General features: G+C 41.1%; 1 protein-coding gene across 3 annotated transcripts in view; it reads right to left on the bottom strand.

The window, feature by feature from the left end:
* The window catches only part of LOC140552124 (cytoplasmic dynein 1 intermediate chain 1), an 86,231-nt gene that overhangs the window by 27,085 nt on the left and 43,372 nt on the right, over positions 1-15,774 (bottom strand). For all 3 annotated transcript variants that reach the window (XM_072676123.1, XM_072676121.1, XM_072676122.1), the window contains 3 exons: positions 14,422-14,584; positions 11,537-11,636; positions 11,204-11,329 (listed from right to left, as the gene is read on the bottom strand). In XM_072676123.1, coding sequence (XP_072532224.1) covers positions 11,204-11,329; positions 11,537-11,636; positions 14,422-14,584 — 389 coding nt within the window. The remainder of the gene's footprint in view (positions 1-11,203; positions 11,330-11,536; positions 11,637-14,421; positions 14,585-15,774) is intronic.

Raw genomic sequence — 15,774 nt, 5'->3', positions numbered from 1 at the left:
AGCTGGAACACGGCCTGCTGTGGTGTTTAGCCTGCTAGCTAACTTATCTAAGCCTAGATAGTCGACTACGTGCCTAAACACAACAGAATCAGCCTCATTTCACCTTTCTGTTACTCTGTATTCATGTAGGTTGGTCAACAGCAGCTGGACTGAGCTGTCTGATACTCTGTAGTAAATCTGATGTCAAGCTAGCTAGCTACCTAGCTAACAGAACCAACACCACAAACTACTTTCATTAGCAGTCGCTCGATCTGAGTCATTCTCATCTAAATGCCTTAAAGTGGGGTTTCAGTCAACCAGTCTTCAGCGTATTCTATGGTGATCAGAATGTAATCATGCTAACTGAGCTAAAGCTAACTAGCTTTCTTTGTTGGATTGCCACCAGTTTTACATTTGTAAGTGTCAGACTGACACTTTAACATTTATTGAATTCATCATATTGATTCATTTCACAATGTCCATGGTGTTCACTTCGTGTTTGACTCTTTTCCTGTTTTAATCCCTTTATGGTTTTAAAATAATGCAGGATGAGATGCCAGTCATCTGCATCCACAGGCTTCTTCCTTAAGGCCTCTGAGATCTCTCTGGGTCTAGCCATGGTGATCTTCACCACTCAGTCTAATTTTACACATTTCACAAATGATTGTTAAAAGCATTTCTACAGACAATTTTTTTTATTGGGTGTCCTAATTTTTTTCACTTGACTGTATGATAGAATGATGTGTTTTGAATTGGCTGTCATACACTAGCGAACGACAGCGCATGGCCCTCTAAAGTCAACAGTTAATAAATTGATCAGTATCTCTTAAGAACTGAAAAGGCTTCCTGTGAATCTGTTTCCTCCATCACTGTGGCTGGTCTGATTAGTGGGCATGTTGAAAAGAGTGCTTCTGCACTGTGATTAGTGATCAGCGAGGCCTTAATGCTAACTGAGTGATGGAAGGGCACTGTAGTGCTACACACTCCTCTATTTCAATCAAAGCCTCAGGCCTGACCTCTTACCCCTCTCTTTACCATCTGCCTTTTACTTTCAAACATCTTTTCTGTCCTGCTCCACCTCTCCTCTCTCTCGCTGTCTCTCTCTATCTCTCTCTCTCTCTCTGTCTCTATCCTAAGGTTCATAAACTGTCCATTCTGTCTGCTGTAGTCATGCATCAGGAACACGTTCCCCCAGACTGGAGCTTCATTACTGGGCTAATGAACACAAGCCCAGGTCACCACAACAAGAGGGTAATAACTCCACTATGAAGCCATTAATCAGAGACTTAATGAAGTATCGTAACCTGAAACCTACTCACAGGAGAGCCAGCCCAGGCAGGAGTCGAGCAAAGCCAACCTGGCTCATTCCCCCCACCACAAGCCTCTGCTTTATCCACAGGATCTCAGTCACCACTGCTAATATCAGCATGTATATCTGAGCCGCTGACTCCAGCATATATATTGTTGCTGTCATATAAAAATTCTTGTTTTTTTAAGGAATAACATTTCACAACCTTAAAATACAGTCAGGTCCATTTGTATTTGAACAGTGACAATGTTGTGTCTGTACTACACATCAATGGATTTGAAATGAAGCAGTCAAGATGTTATTTAAAGGTAGATTGCATCACATTAATTATTAAAATTTCCCATCTATAGTCCTGATGACCTTTTTTCAGAGGCTCGAAAGGTCAAACATGACAACATGATTAACATAATAACATGATCATGCAGATAAGCAGTTGTAAATACTTGGATGTACATTTTTTGCAGTCAATAACTGCCTGATGTCTAAAACCCATTGACATCACCCAATGCTATCATCCTCCTTTAAGCTTTTTTGCCACTTCCTTGATGTGGCCTTTACTGTAGCCACCTTCAGTTGCTGCTTGTTTGGTGGGTCTTTCTGATCTAATATTTGCCTAAAAGTGTGAAAAGCTTGTTGAGATCCGGTGACTGACCTCGACCCACTTAAGAACATTTCCTTTGTTTGTTTTAAGAAGCACTTGGGTCGCTTTCTTGGTATGTTTTGGATCATTATCCCTGTACAGTGAAGGTCTGTCAGCTCTGTCTATCAGTTTTGCAGCATTTGACTGAATCTGAGCAGAACAACTGTACTCTATACACATAAGAATTCATCCTGCAACTTCAACTATCAACAGTCATATCATCAATAAACACCAGTTACCCAGTTCCAATGGCAGCATGCATGCCCATGCCATAGCACTGTCTCCAGAGTCTGACATGATGGGATATGCTTGGGATCGTAAACTCTTTCCTCCCCATAGTCAAGCTATTCTTCAAGTTATTCTATTATTTCCTCTGTCCAAATAATGTAGGTTCCATTATGGGCGAGCTTTTACGATGTTTTCTGACAGTCCGATCTTGATTGGCAACTGGCACACAAACACCACAGGTCGCAATGTTGTATGAGGTCAGGGGCCAGAAAGTGTTGCGGTCCTGGGGTTCTATAAGGCATGCGAATGCCACGGGTAGCAATGTTGGAAGAGGCTGGCGACTGGCATGTGCACGCCGTGGTAGTAATGCTGGACGAGGCCAGAGGCTGACATGCTGACTCTCACTATTTTTTACTCTGCTGTGTTTTGAATGCTGTGTCTGAGTGTATTTTGGTCCGCAAGCCAAATGTCTTAAACCTTGGCAATGCGCGTGCATGAATTTGATGGGAATGTTTTTTTTTGTTTAGCTTGAGGTAAAATATTCAACGTTGTCCTCCAGAAGAGTGTACATTGCATTTATAACATCTTATAACATTTCCTTACCATTTTAAGCATAATATGAGATTAATTACGGCAACAAAACAGACAATATATATTCAGGTTCACACTTCAATTCCTCACTGTCAACTTACCCATAAGCTTTACAGTAGTTACTGAACTAATTCATGAACCTAAAGTTAAATGAATCTAGAGTAAAAACTAGCGAGCATTTTACAGAGAAGAACCTCCACTCTAATAGCTATTATATATCACCAATAGAGTTTTCAAGAACTGTCAACCCAAGAAACTGGGCCATGGTGGGCTGGATATCTGCCATAGATGGATTGATATTGATTAATGAAAAAGTCCACTTTCTGAATTCTCATTTTACATTGCATGCTAACATCTACCCTCACATCCCGGGTGGCCATATGTGACATTAGCTGGAAGTTGCAATTCCTGTTTTGGATTTTATGATAAATAACCTGTCAGGAAGTGATCTCAGTAATAAACACATGATGTATCTTTTACTCATTACGGCCACCACATAAATCCAGAAAGATCCCTCTCTCTACAGATAAATGTGACAAGTCATATGAACGTTCTTTAAAGTCATAATCTAAACATGGCAGAGATGTTGGAGGATGAAAAGGCTGTATATTCACACCATATGGAGAGCCCCTCAACTCCACCTTATCTGGCCCCTCATCTTAACTAGCAGAACCATGTGACTAACTGCTCAGACATACTCTAAAGCCCAATAAACATTAGGCTCGGTGCACTGCGGCACACATGCAGCTACTGCGCTACCGGAATTAGCTCAATTTGTCCCGGTGGACTGCTTTGCTGATTCTGCCAAATAGGAAATTAGGCCTTTGATCATAGTCTTTTGCCTACACATATGTCATCAGCGAACATGTGGCTGTCTGTTGAAGGGGAGTTGCTCTATAAAAATTATGTTCTGACTCCAAAAAACTAAGCAACTGGCTGCCTCAGAATGTTTTAATCTTAATGAAAAAAACATCTTGGTGCAAAGATGATTCTTAAAGCATTACTCTTTTTTCTAGTTAAGATGTTTTTAATATTAAGACGCTTCTGTGGAACTGGTCCAGAACATTATTGTATGGTCAATTTACTTTTAGAGGTTCAATGATCATTCTTTCTTTCAAGTTAATAGACCACATTTTTACAGTGTGGTAGTTACAATTATGCAGCCTTCATAAAACATTTAAAGAGCACACATATAGCATTGTTCCTGAAATATAGTTTTCCCTGAGGTCCATTTATGATGTTTGTATGTTTTAAAGGTTCCCTAGAATGGAAAACTATATTTATCTTGGCACAGTTGAGTAAGGAGAGTTACATGAGAGTATATGTAATTGACATACCTGTAACTGACATACCTGTAATTGACGAACCTCAACTACTGTTGTGTCTTCACTGAAAAATAAATCTGTCACAACCAAAACAGGACTGTGAAAGGCCAGTTCTAAAATCTGAAAACTGTTATGCCACAGTCTTGACTCATTATACAGTATTTGTGCCCCTGGATTTTACACCCAGCTAACCAGCAAATCACTTCTTGTTCTAGTCAAAGATGAGGAAGTGTTAAAATGCAACTGCTACATCGGGAAAATATGCTGTTTGCCAGAAGAATGATTTAGAGAAGGAGGAGCAAGGTAAACGAACAGGTATCTCTACTGACTTACACACCGCTGAAAAGGTGTGTCACTGTTTTATGACGTCACCAAAAAAGCCATTTAAAACGGACGTTTTCTATATATGGACAGGGGAATGAAAGGTGTGTTTTAAAACACTGTTAAAATATGGCATCAGTTCTGTTCCAAGATGTCCTTTAAAAAGTCTGGAGCCAGACTACTCAAGCAGACACTTATCACACCACCTGACACAGAAGTACATCAGGTGTGCTCTGATGTTATCTCAATTGTGCCACTTTTTACCAACTTGGTCATTGAAATTCAGAGATTTGCCTCAAATTGACCATTTCTCATTGCGCGCTCAGCTAGGGGCTCACTCCGGTGAAGACACAGATCCAGTGATGATATTCAAACTGACAGGTTCAGTAAAAACCCAATCTCACGCCACATTTCCGCCATCCTGCCAGATTCCAAAGGCACCAGAAGACGAAGACGAAGAGGAAGAAGAAGGGGGAAAAAAAGCTTTGCAGATTGTCTGCACCTTCCAGCGGCAGCCGGCTGTGTTTTAATCTGCAAGCCACATTTTAATGCCCTTCACCAGGCCTAAGTGCTTTTGGCAGACAAGGTTATATTAATGGGAAGTGTTCTGTATAGAATAATACACACGGCTAACCCGTGATGAGAGATGGCGTGGAGAGAGGGATCACGGAGGGAAACACTCCTGTCTTTGTGCTGCCTCTTGGTTTTTTAGGGAGGGAGGCTGGGAGGGGATGAGTGTGTAACAGACAGTACATTCAGCAGCGCCAATCTGCCGCCTCCTCCTGCAACACCACAATCATATGGTTCCCAGCAAAGCTTATCAGCTCCAGATGCACTCCTCCATCTTCCACCGGCATCCCTCACTCTCTCCCTCTTTCTCTCTCCTAATGGCACCCCATGGATTTTGTCACTCTGTGGTCGCTGGCGCGGGCCGTGTAATACCATATCTCCCTCTCAGAGGAGAATGAAAAAGAAGCCAGTCATTCTTTTTCTGGTACTGTCTCTCTCTCTCTCTCTCTCTCTCTCTTTCTCTCTCTCTCTCTCCCGCTCATGCTTGCTTTCTTTTTCTCTCTCGGCTCATTCTTTCAGTCTTCTTCCTCAGGACAATGAGGGAAGATCTTCTGGCGAGGCCTCCTGATCAATTAAAGGAGCACAAAGCACTCTTGTGTCTTGATCATATATCAGTCAGGTATTTGAAAATTATGAGAACTGATTGTTATCCCAATGTGACACATAGTGAACATATCCAAGAACACTGAAGAACACTGTGTAAGAAGGAACTTGTTTCGAAACCTTTCCCTTCTACTAAACAGCAGTAGTTAGAGAGGAGAGGCAATTTCCCCTAGCCTGGAAAGAGCACAATGTGACTGAAAACTCATCATTATTTTTTTTATGAATTACAATTGAGATGAAAGTAAATATACATAAAGGTAACATTTTGTAGCTACAACGGCACCATCCTAAATCCTTTACATAGTTACAGTACCACCTATGGGTTACAATCCAATTAGGGTCTTGAACATGTTTCTTCTGGGTTGCCACATCATGTGTTTCTGCATGTTTGCCCAAGTATGAACTGTGAGGTGAATTTTAGACGTGGAGTGAGTATATAATGTAAAATATAGTATTCAGTGTTGCCGAAGGAAAGAGGTTGAATTCATTAATGCTAGTAATACAATGCTAGCACTTTGTCATCATATTCCTTGGTGGCCTCTTTCTAGCTTGGTGTATCTCCTTCTCATAATATATATATATTATATTTTATATATATATATATATATATATATATATATATATATATATATATATATTTAAACTTACTTACTGTTTGTTTTTTATACAGTTGATATATACAATGTTATATTCTTATCATTTTTCTTTATATACACAGTGCGTCCTAAATACACTATATGCCCAAATGTTTGTGGACATACCTTTTAATGAATGCACTCAGCAACTTTAAGTATTACCAATTGCTGACATATCTGCAAATGCACACACATAGCTTGTCTAGACCCTGTAGGGAAGCACTGTCCATACAATAGGACAGGACTGGAGCAGCTGAACATAAGCCTATTGGGACCATGCTTAGTGCCAGGCATGGGTTATAGGGGTATAATGGGGAGCTGGGGATGAGGTGGGTGATCCATACAGTGTACATCCCAGAACATGCATGTTTGTATGATGTTGTCATTTTACCATGAGGCATTTAAATACTGTATGTAAACTCAATCAATTGTAGAAACCAGTCTCTACCTCTACGGCCCCGTATGAAGAGGATAAATACAAACCAAAACAAGGGCAAGACCTAGCAAGGGCAAATCTAACCCTATTAAGCTTAATACCCATCTCTTTGTAACACCAGTGGGGTCCCAGACATCCATTCCTCACTCTAATATCCACATTACTTTCATATTAGTTCCATTGTTGCTATCAGTACAATTCACTGGGCCAGTTGCCCAGAACAGATAAAGTCTAGGCTGTGTGGGATTTTTAATGGTGAAGCACCCTTGGCATTGCAATTCAGTCCAAGACTGGGCTTAATCCATGACCACAAAAACAGCTCATATGGCCAGTTTCCCAGACACATATGAACCTTGGTTGTGGACTATATTTTCCTTTCAGTGGAAAGTCACCATTCACAATGCTTCATAGTCCAGGATTATGCTGAATCTCTTTCAGACACCAGCCCATAGTGTTTACTAAGTAATAAGCCTTAGGTTTAATAACTGAATAATAAACCTGGAGCAGAGAGAGTTAAACAGTAGCAGAACTGAGCAGCAGAAAGGCCTATATGTGGTTATACAGAGTTGTAATAAGCACATGGTGGAATGGAGGTCTCTGCCCTTCCTCTCTTTGAGCTGTGAGTGGTTTTGAAGCATTTCCACAATAGCCTTTGTGATCCGATGCAACTCCACACGGCCGCCATTATTCAGAGCGGGCTGCTCTCCAAGCTCCTATGAATACATCTCCCCTCTCAGCATCCAGCAGGGCTTCACCCAGAGTCATCCCGGGGAAAACACACCAACGATATCAATAAAAACACAGCGGCGGGAGACTGCAGCTCACAGTATCTGCAGGGTTATGGGCATTTTTTCGAAGGGTGGGTGTGCTCTTGATGTGGCTGGAGGCAGCCCACTTGAGAAGGCTATGTGATGTTCCCAAGGGCTCCAGTATTGCAGTGGAGAGGAGAGAGAGAGAGAGCATCACATCACATCACAGCACGACAAAGCATGGCAAAGCATGCCTCAGCCAGCTCTGAATCCAACAAAACCCATTCAGAACGACTCCATCACCATCCTAAAACCAGTCCAGGAGTCGTGCCAAAGTCAACTGAGCGCTGCTGCTTAAGTACAGCATACCACCACTGTGGGTACGACACAGAGATGGGGAAAAAAAGAAGAAGAAAAAAAGCGCTGAAGGAAAAAAATGAAAGAGAGGTGGGAGGACAGTAAAAAGCAAAACTGCGGCAGACAGAATGAGAGAGAGAGAGTGAGAAAGAGACAGTGGTAAAAGAGGGACGAGAAGCATCCAGCACATGAAAGCATCAGTGGCTGAGGATGAATCTGGAAAAATGATCGGCAAAAAAAAAGATGAAAAAAAAGAAAAACCCTCCACAGAGCAGGCCTGCCAAAAGTGAGGGAAGCCGCCGCGGGCGGAGAGGTGAAGAGGAGAATGGTATTGAAGGGAGGCCGAGGATGAGCGTGCGGCTTTCCACGGCGCTCATCGCTGGGGGGAGGGGAGGGGAGGGAGAGAAAGAGCTGTGTGGTTTGGGGGGTTAAACGGCAGAACATGCTCACACATTAAGCTCCATCTGATCCCTTCCTAACGAGAGAAAAAGCAGTATCTGTGCAAACCACCCCAAGCCCTTTCATCCACGGCCAACGGCACAACGCTGCTGCCATGTGCCAAACGACTCCCTTTCCACAATCTCTTCCCTTCCTTTCCTATTTCTCTTTTTGTCTGCACACAGGAGAGGTCTGGACAAGGCCCAGGCCACACTAACAGAGGCCTACGAGATTCCATTACGCCAATATATTTGATGATTCGATGAAAGAACTTGATGATTAGTTCACAGTTTGAATGATGCTAAGTTACATTTGTAATTTACCTACTGCTCCTGCTTCCATTAAGTCTGATAGACACACTCATTCAGTAGTTACTGAAAAGGGTTTTGCCTGTAGAAGCACTATATAACATTAGAACGAAAATGCATAAACATAAACACAGGCTATGTGGCTAAACCCTTCCCTTTTCTCTGAACTCCAGCCACTGTATGGATTTGTTATTTTCCACTAGCAGCATTACATGTCAAACTCAATCAGTTATAAATGCTGGCACCTTTACCACCAGGGGGTCTGTAAGATGAGGTACAACATTAACCCTTTAGCAAGGACAGTCTCACCAGTGTGATCTTCACAATGCTGGAGTTGTAATGAATAAGAACAGGCAAAATCCGGCTACAATAACTAATACCACAGGATCCCTGATCTGATCTTTTCTGCATCGTTATTGCCTGTTGATCCCTCATATCGTTCTACAGATGACCTCATTCTGCTTATGCCAAAAGAACAACAAGTAAAAAAAAAAACAAGTCAGTAAAACACAATGGATATACCTTTTTTAAACATCTACACTAAAACCAGTAAGGGTACTTCTAATGGCTGTCCCAATTGTTCAGCTATGCAGAGAACTTTTTACAGAATAAAGTAAGTCATACCTCATTCAAAAGCACACTGATTTGTTGGTGTAAAATAAGTAAACATCTGGATGCATTTTGAGGAAGTTGGGACTTTTTTAAGCATGCTATTATGGAGATGAGATTGGGGACAGTCTAAGTCCAGTGTTTGTTAGCAACATTAGCCAAAAGAAGCAAACTTCAGATACCACACATGTCTTGTCTGACTGACTGCATCTGGGGTCAGAGATCAATTCTATTAATTTGATTTCCCCCTCAACAATTCCTTTAATTTTTTAGTATTTCAAAAGTATCCTTGTTTATCCTTTTCTAGAATATCATTTTGAAATTTTGGAGAACTAATCATTGTCTGTTATTTCATGCTGTCAGTTATTTCATGTTTTGACTGTAATTAATCTGTAATCAATTAAAATAATTAGCTTTTAGATTCTTTCTTTGTTTTATCATCTCCACTTTTTCCTCCTTCACCATATTTCCTGCAGCCATACAGAGAGCAGTGCAAGCCCACCAGCCAGTGACAGCAGATATATAGATCAGGCTGTTTATGGCCGTCATCATTCACACTCTCACTAAGGCTTACTCACCACAGTAAAACTTCCTCCGGTGCGATTAGCCCCAGCCAGAAATGTCAGATAGATATATAAAAGGCTGCATTTAAGCATACAATTCCTGCTCGAGACAGTCTTAAATCTCAGATAATGTTATAGTAACACATTTCACACAACCCTTAGCAGTTGTCAGAACTAGTTGTAGTTAATTGGAACAAAAATATAATACCATCATGCCCATGACATAACGCAGTGATCTGATACGTTGTGAAAACTACTGCTGTGAAGGATTAAAATTACTGCCCGAAAATGAGACAAGGCAAATTTATGAAGGCTAAAAGAATTATATGCCTGCAAATCGGTGCTTACAGGAGTGTGTGTATGTGTGTTTTCACATGTGTGAGATTCTTGTGTGTGCATGTGGGTATACGTGTGTGTGTGTGGTGTCACACGTTGGGCGTAGGAAACGGAACAGCCCATGCAATGGCGGTCCATGTGGGTGGGCAAACATATGTGGCTGACTGGATTAGGAAGTGGTAGGCCACATCTTTTTATTACAGAAATGTCTCTATAATATCTGGCTCTCGTGGGAGTGGAGGAGACTCATACCAGGCTGTCGCCTCCAGACTTGCTTACTTGCGTCTCTGCCTCACTCCGCCTGGAGTCTTTTATAATTAGTCTCAAAACCAACCCATATACTGTTTTAAATGAGGTGAAGATGGTCTGGAATGAATATCCCATTCTGCTCCACTCTTCTAGCAGTATGAGCTGCTGTAGTTAAATATTACCATTCTTAACATAATTTACAACCAGGCCTTCTACAGGCTTTCTGAATGAATTGCATCTCACTTCAGAGTCAGTTAGAGCAGCATTATGCGAGAATTGCTATTTCATGCCTCTTTTTATTTCTAGGGTTGTATTGCTGCCAATGCCATTGGTATTGCACGGGTGGTGGGAAGAATGAATTCCACAAACACCAACAAATTGTGGATGCAAATGTCCTACTATCTGTTAGAAGGTTAAAACTGGAAAGAAATGGCTTCTACAACAGTATACTAATCCAAAACATATCTCAAATCCTCCTGCAGAGACATAACCTGAAGTCTTTGAGATAGCCCTCACAGTCCCCTCACCTAAACATCACAGAAAATGTGTGGATAGACCTTAAACAAGCTGTGCCGCAAGACACGCCTCTCAGAACTTGAGGCCTGACCTTTGGTTCTATAAAGAGACATGTTTGCATATATGAGATCTATGAGTGTAAAGAACATTTTAAAGGCTTAAATAATCTTTACTTGATGTAAATGTTCCTTTAAATGTTCTTCACACTCACAGCTTTTACATAAATGGTTCTTGTAGCAGCCTTATTTTTAATAGTGAACAGGAAAGGTTTTTAGCTGACAACACAAAGCGCTTGCAAACTCTGCTTTCTGACCAACCTTGTGGCACAAGCCACACTGATGATTTTATTTATTTATTTTTTATGGCTCATCTGTTCTGCATATCCAGCAGACCAGAATGTTATAACCTGAATAATCCAGCATGTAACGGTCCTATGTTCACCTGACAGTGGTAGATGTACTCAGGCGTGGTCTTCTTGAATTTCATATTCCACACTAAGGCCACACCGTCTGGCTCATGAGGGGCATCCTCGTTGTTGTTATAGGAGGCCACCAACAACTCTGGGTACTGTAGCATGAAAGAGAACAAAGACAAGTTAATGAAGAAGAAGAAGGACAAGCAAGGCAAACTTGATGAAGAGGATGGTTAGGGTGGGCAACAGTACTATAAAAGAAGAGCGGGAGTGTGTCAAGTGTGCAGAAGCGAGGAAGTATTTCCCTGTGAAATGAAGAAGCGTTGACATGTATGAGAGGTTAGAGGGAGAGGTGACTCTACCTGAGGGGACCAGTCCAGACAGGTGATGACCCGATGCTTAGACCAGCGCTCATCATAGAACAGACGACTGAAGGACAGACTGGACCCCCCCTGCAGGTCTCTGAGAGAGCGAGAGAGAAAGAGTGAGGGGGAAAAAGGGTGAAGGTATAATATATGGGTAAATGATAATATATACAATTGCAAAAATGAAAAGTAACCAAATTTTGACTCTAAGAACTATACACTGGCATGCATATTAAGCATAATAAGCCGGTAGCAGAAGTGCTCTTAATGTTCATTGTGTGACGTGGTATGCTGTGTACAGGCACATTTTCAGAGTGTATGTTTGGAATAATCATCCAGAATAAGAGGCTGTGAATGAATGAGATGGTTCGAGAGCATTTCTTTGAAGAACAAAGGAGCACCACATTAAGGTCCAATCTCATGAGTCACACACATACACACAAACACATGTACACTTGTTTTTATACAGTATCAGGACATGAGGTCATACATACACAATAAGGACAAAAATATTGGGACGTCTCTTAATCACTGAATTTCCTCCTATTGCCACAGGTGTAGAAAATCAAGCATCTAGCCATGCAGTCTGTGCCTTCACATCAGTGAAAATATGGGCCGTTTTAAAGAGCTCACTGAATTTGAGTCAGATACTGTGATAGAATGCCACCGTTGCAACAAGTGAACTGTAAGTGGTATTACAAAAATTGTCAGCATTTAGGAACCAAACCAACTCTGCCACAAAGTGACAGACTATGTACAGTTACAGAGCGGGGTCGCCAAACGCTGAGGCGCACAGTGCACCAACACCAAATCTGCCGTTGGAGCTGCAAAGGGGGCAACAGACAACTGTCCTGAGAAAATGCCTATAAGTGTCCTAAAAAATGTTGTCCACATAGTGTATGTCCCATGTATATAGCTCCAGAAAAAAAAATTGAGACCACCCTAAATTATCAGTTTCTCTGGTTTTACAATTTATAGGCAATGTGTTTGGTTCCTAAACGCTGCCAATTTTTAGTAATTACAGTTCACTTAGTAATTTACAGTTCACTTGTTGCAACAGTGGCATTCTATTATAGTACCACACTCAAATTCAGTGAGCTCTTTAAAACGACCTATTCTTTCACTGATGTGTGTCAAGACAGACTGCATGGCTAGATGCTTGAAGTATTTATTTGCAGAAATGACAACTGCTCAAAAACAACTGTACAAATATGCAAAATAAATGCAAATAAATTATTATAATACTTATACTATAAACAAATAAAATTTAAACAACACAGTAGTAATATCTACACTTTAAGAGCATTCAAAAATCACTGTTATGGAATTAAATGGCGTGTGTGTGTGTGTGTGTGTGTGTGTGTGTATTGGGACACTATTATATACAGTGTAAAAAAACCAAACATTGTGTCTGTGTGACATACATACATATTTATATTTTTATATATATGTGTGGTCACAAAGACACAGTAGCATATTTTTTCTTTTTACACAAAAAAGAGCCTCCTTCTGTACAGTTTAACAAGGTTGAAGAACACATGTTAAAGGGATCCTGGACCACTTGTCCTCCATGCAGAACATTTTCAGTTCTTTGATATTCTTGGGTCTTTGCTTGTAGAGTACCCTCTTCAATACTCACCACAGGTTTGCAATTGGGCTCAAACTTGGAGACTAAGAGGGTGATTTTGTGTTCCTGCAGCCACTTCTTTGTGAATTTTGGGAATTTAATGTTTGCTGAGAGTTCTGATTTCCAGCACAGGCAGATATGCTTTGTGCTACAATCTCCAGGTACTTAGTGGAGTATATTTCACCATTTATTTTCTCAAGAGCTCCTGAACCAATGATTGACTACCATATTTCACAGCAGGTGTTATGTGTTCCTCTATGTATGCCATTCCTATTTTGTTAAATGTGATGATGGGATGCCTGATCATGATATTTGTCTCATGTATTTGATCACACCATGATTCCCTTAGTGGTTCCAATGACACTTTTAAAAGTTCAGGATCTGCATTTTGCAGCTTGCTCTTAAAAAGGGCTTTTCAAAAAGCTTCTGATCATGGAGGAAACATACGAAACTGTGATCTTTGGGTTTCTCTTTGCCTCTCTTACCATCGTCCTCGCTGTCTGTGAGAACAGTATGCTCATGCACTCTTTTTCTAGCAAATTTCCATATTTTTTCTTTTTATTATTGCAATGATTTTGCCCCATATAATTTTGAAAGAATATACAATTCTTACAATGCAACTGTTAGAAAAGTTCTATTACACAAATGGTAAGAAACCTTTTCAGACATTTTAGGGAAATATATAAACATAATCCTCTATTTTCTAAACTATTACCTTTTCCTTGAAAAACATACACTGATCAGCCATAACATTAAAAGCACTGACAGATGAATAACACTGGTTATAATGGCACATGTAAAGTGTTAAACTGTCAGTTCTTGAAGGTGATGTGTTAAAAGCAGGACATAAGGGCAAGTATAAAAATCTGCACCCAACTGTGATGGATAGACGACTGGGTCAGAGCATCTCCAAAACATCAGGCAAATCTTGTGGAGTGTTTCCATCACGCAGTGGTCAGTAACTACCAAAAGTTCTCCAAGGAAGGACAGCCAATAAACTGACGACAGGTCACAGGCACCTAAGGCTCACTAAATAATTTGGCCCAGCCTCACAAATTATAGGACTTTTAAAGATCTTAAAATACCACAGGACACCTTCAGGTCTTGCGAATGCCTCGATGGGTAAGAGCTGTTTTGGTGGCACGGGATGCACCTACATAATGTTAGGAAGGTGGTTTTAATGTTATGTCTGATCGGTGTACACACGTATACATACCAGCTTGCAAAAACACACACACATACACGTGGCCCTTACCCTTCTTTATCCTCGAGGTCCTGGCCACTGTAGTCAAAGAAGATGTTGGAGTCTTCAGCCAGCGCTCGCTCCATCACACGAATGCTGCGGTCAAAAAAGATCACAAACTCCTCAGAGTGCAGAACCTGCTGCTTCTCCTCCTCTGTCAGCTCCCGCGGGTGGCCTAACACACACAAATATACACAGGCAGAAATATACAGAGCCACAGTGTAAATAAACATAGAATGCATAAATAGGCCACAGATTTTGTATATGGTGTGTGCAGCTACCTACTATCACAGAATAACACAAAATAAACCCATCTGAACCACAGAAGTCATAGCAATACACTACGGGAAAGAACAGACAATATCCACAATGAGATTACTCAGAGAGACAAGAGCGAAAATCCAAACTCCAGTGCTTTTTCCTGCATCAACAGTGACTCTTCAGCATATCGAACGCAATTACCACAATTACAGAGATGCAATGCTGAAGAAAAAAAAAACTACAAAGAAAGTAAACAGACACCCAGAAAGTGAATAAACAAATAAACACATCAACAAAAACATTAAGCCCCTGGTCATTTTTTCCATATAATGACCCCCTGGTCACTTTTTTCCCCTCCATTTTTTGATGTTACTGTGTTCCGCCATTTTCTCCCAGACTATTAGGGGCCCTTCACTTTGATCTCGGACCACTTGATTCGTGTGCCCCCCCCCCCCTTTTTTTTTTTGACGACCCATAGTGAAGACAAAGGCCTGATCAAAGTGTTGGCAGAGTCAAAGCGCCCGTGTGCTTTCGCGGGCCAGCCCAGACAAGGCCTCTCCCTATCCCGCTATACTTATTTACTCCATACACGCGCACAAAGAATGCACTCTCTGCTCCCTTTGAAGTCCACTCGCCGGGGTCAAGTGACATTAATTTTGAATCGGGCCTGACCCACAATGCCGCGGAGCTGATAAGCGGGACCCCCGTCCCAGAAAGATTGGTATCTGATATGGCGGCGGGAGTCACACGCGAGTAGCCACGCAACGCTCGAACGAGCCTGCTGACGAGCCAGTTGGGTGACGGAGAGGTTCTTCATTTGAGAGACACTCAGGCTGTTGAAGCGGACATGATGTTCACGACTGTTCAATGAAATTAACCTGGTAGAGACCAGCTGAACAACACACAAATGCTTCAAATATATTGAGGAAATTTGGGTGTATAATTTACCAAAACTAAATCTGCACTACTGTACACTAAATTATATTTCTTCAGATAAACAAGATAACATAATCAAACAGAATAATGTATAGTATTGAAAATAATATTATATTTAATGTAATATTTAGAATGCTTAATATTTGAATCATGGCAATCTTAAATAAT

The sequence above is a fragment of the Salminus brasiliensis genome, chromosome 3 (genome assembly GCF_030463535.1).
Source record: "Salminus brasiliensis chromosome 3, fSalBra1.hap2, whole genome shotgun sequence".
Classification (NCBI taxonomy): Eukaryota; Metazoa; Chordata; class Actinopteri; order Characiformes; family Bryconidae; genus Salminus; species Salminus brasiliensis.
The sequence above is the reverse complement of the archived record's forward strand: the minus strand, read 5'-3'. Positions and strand labels throughout refer to the sequence as shown.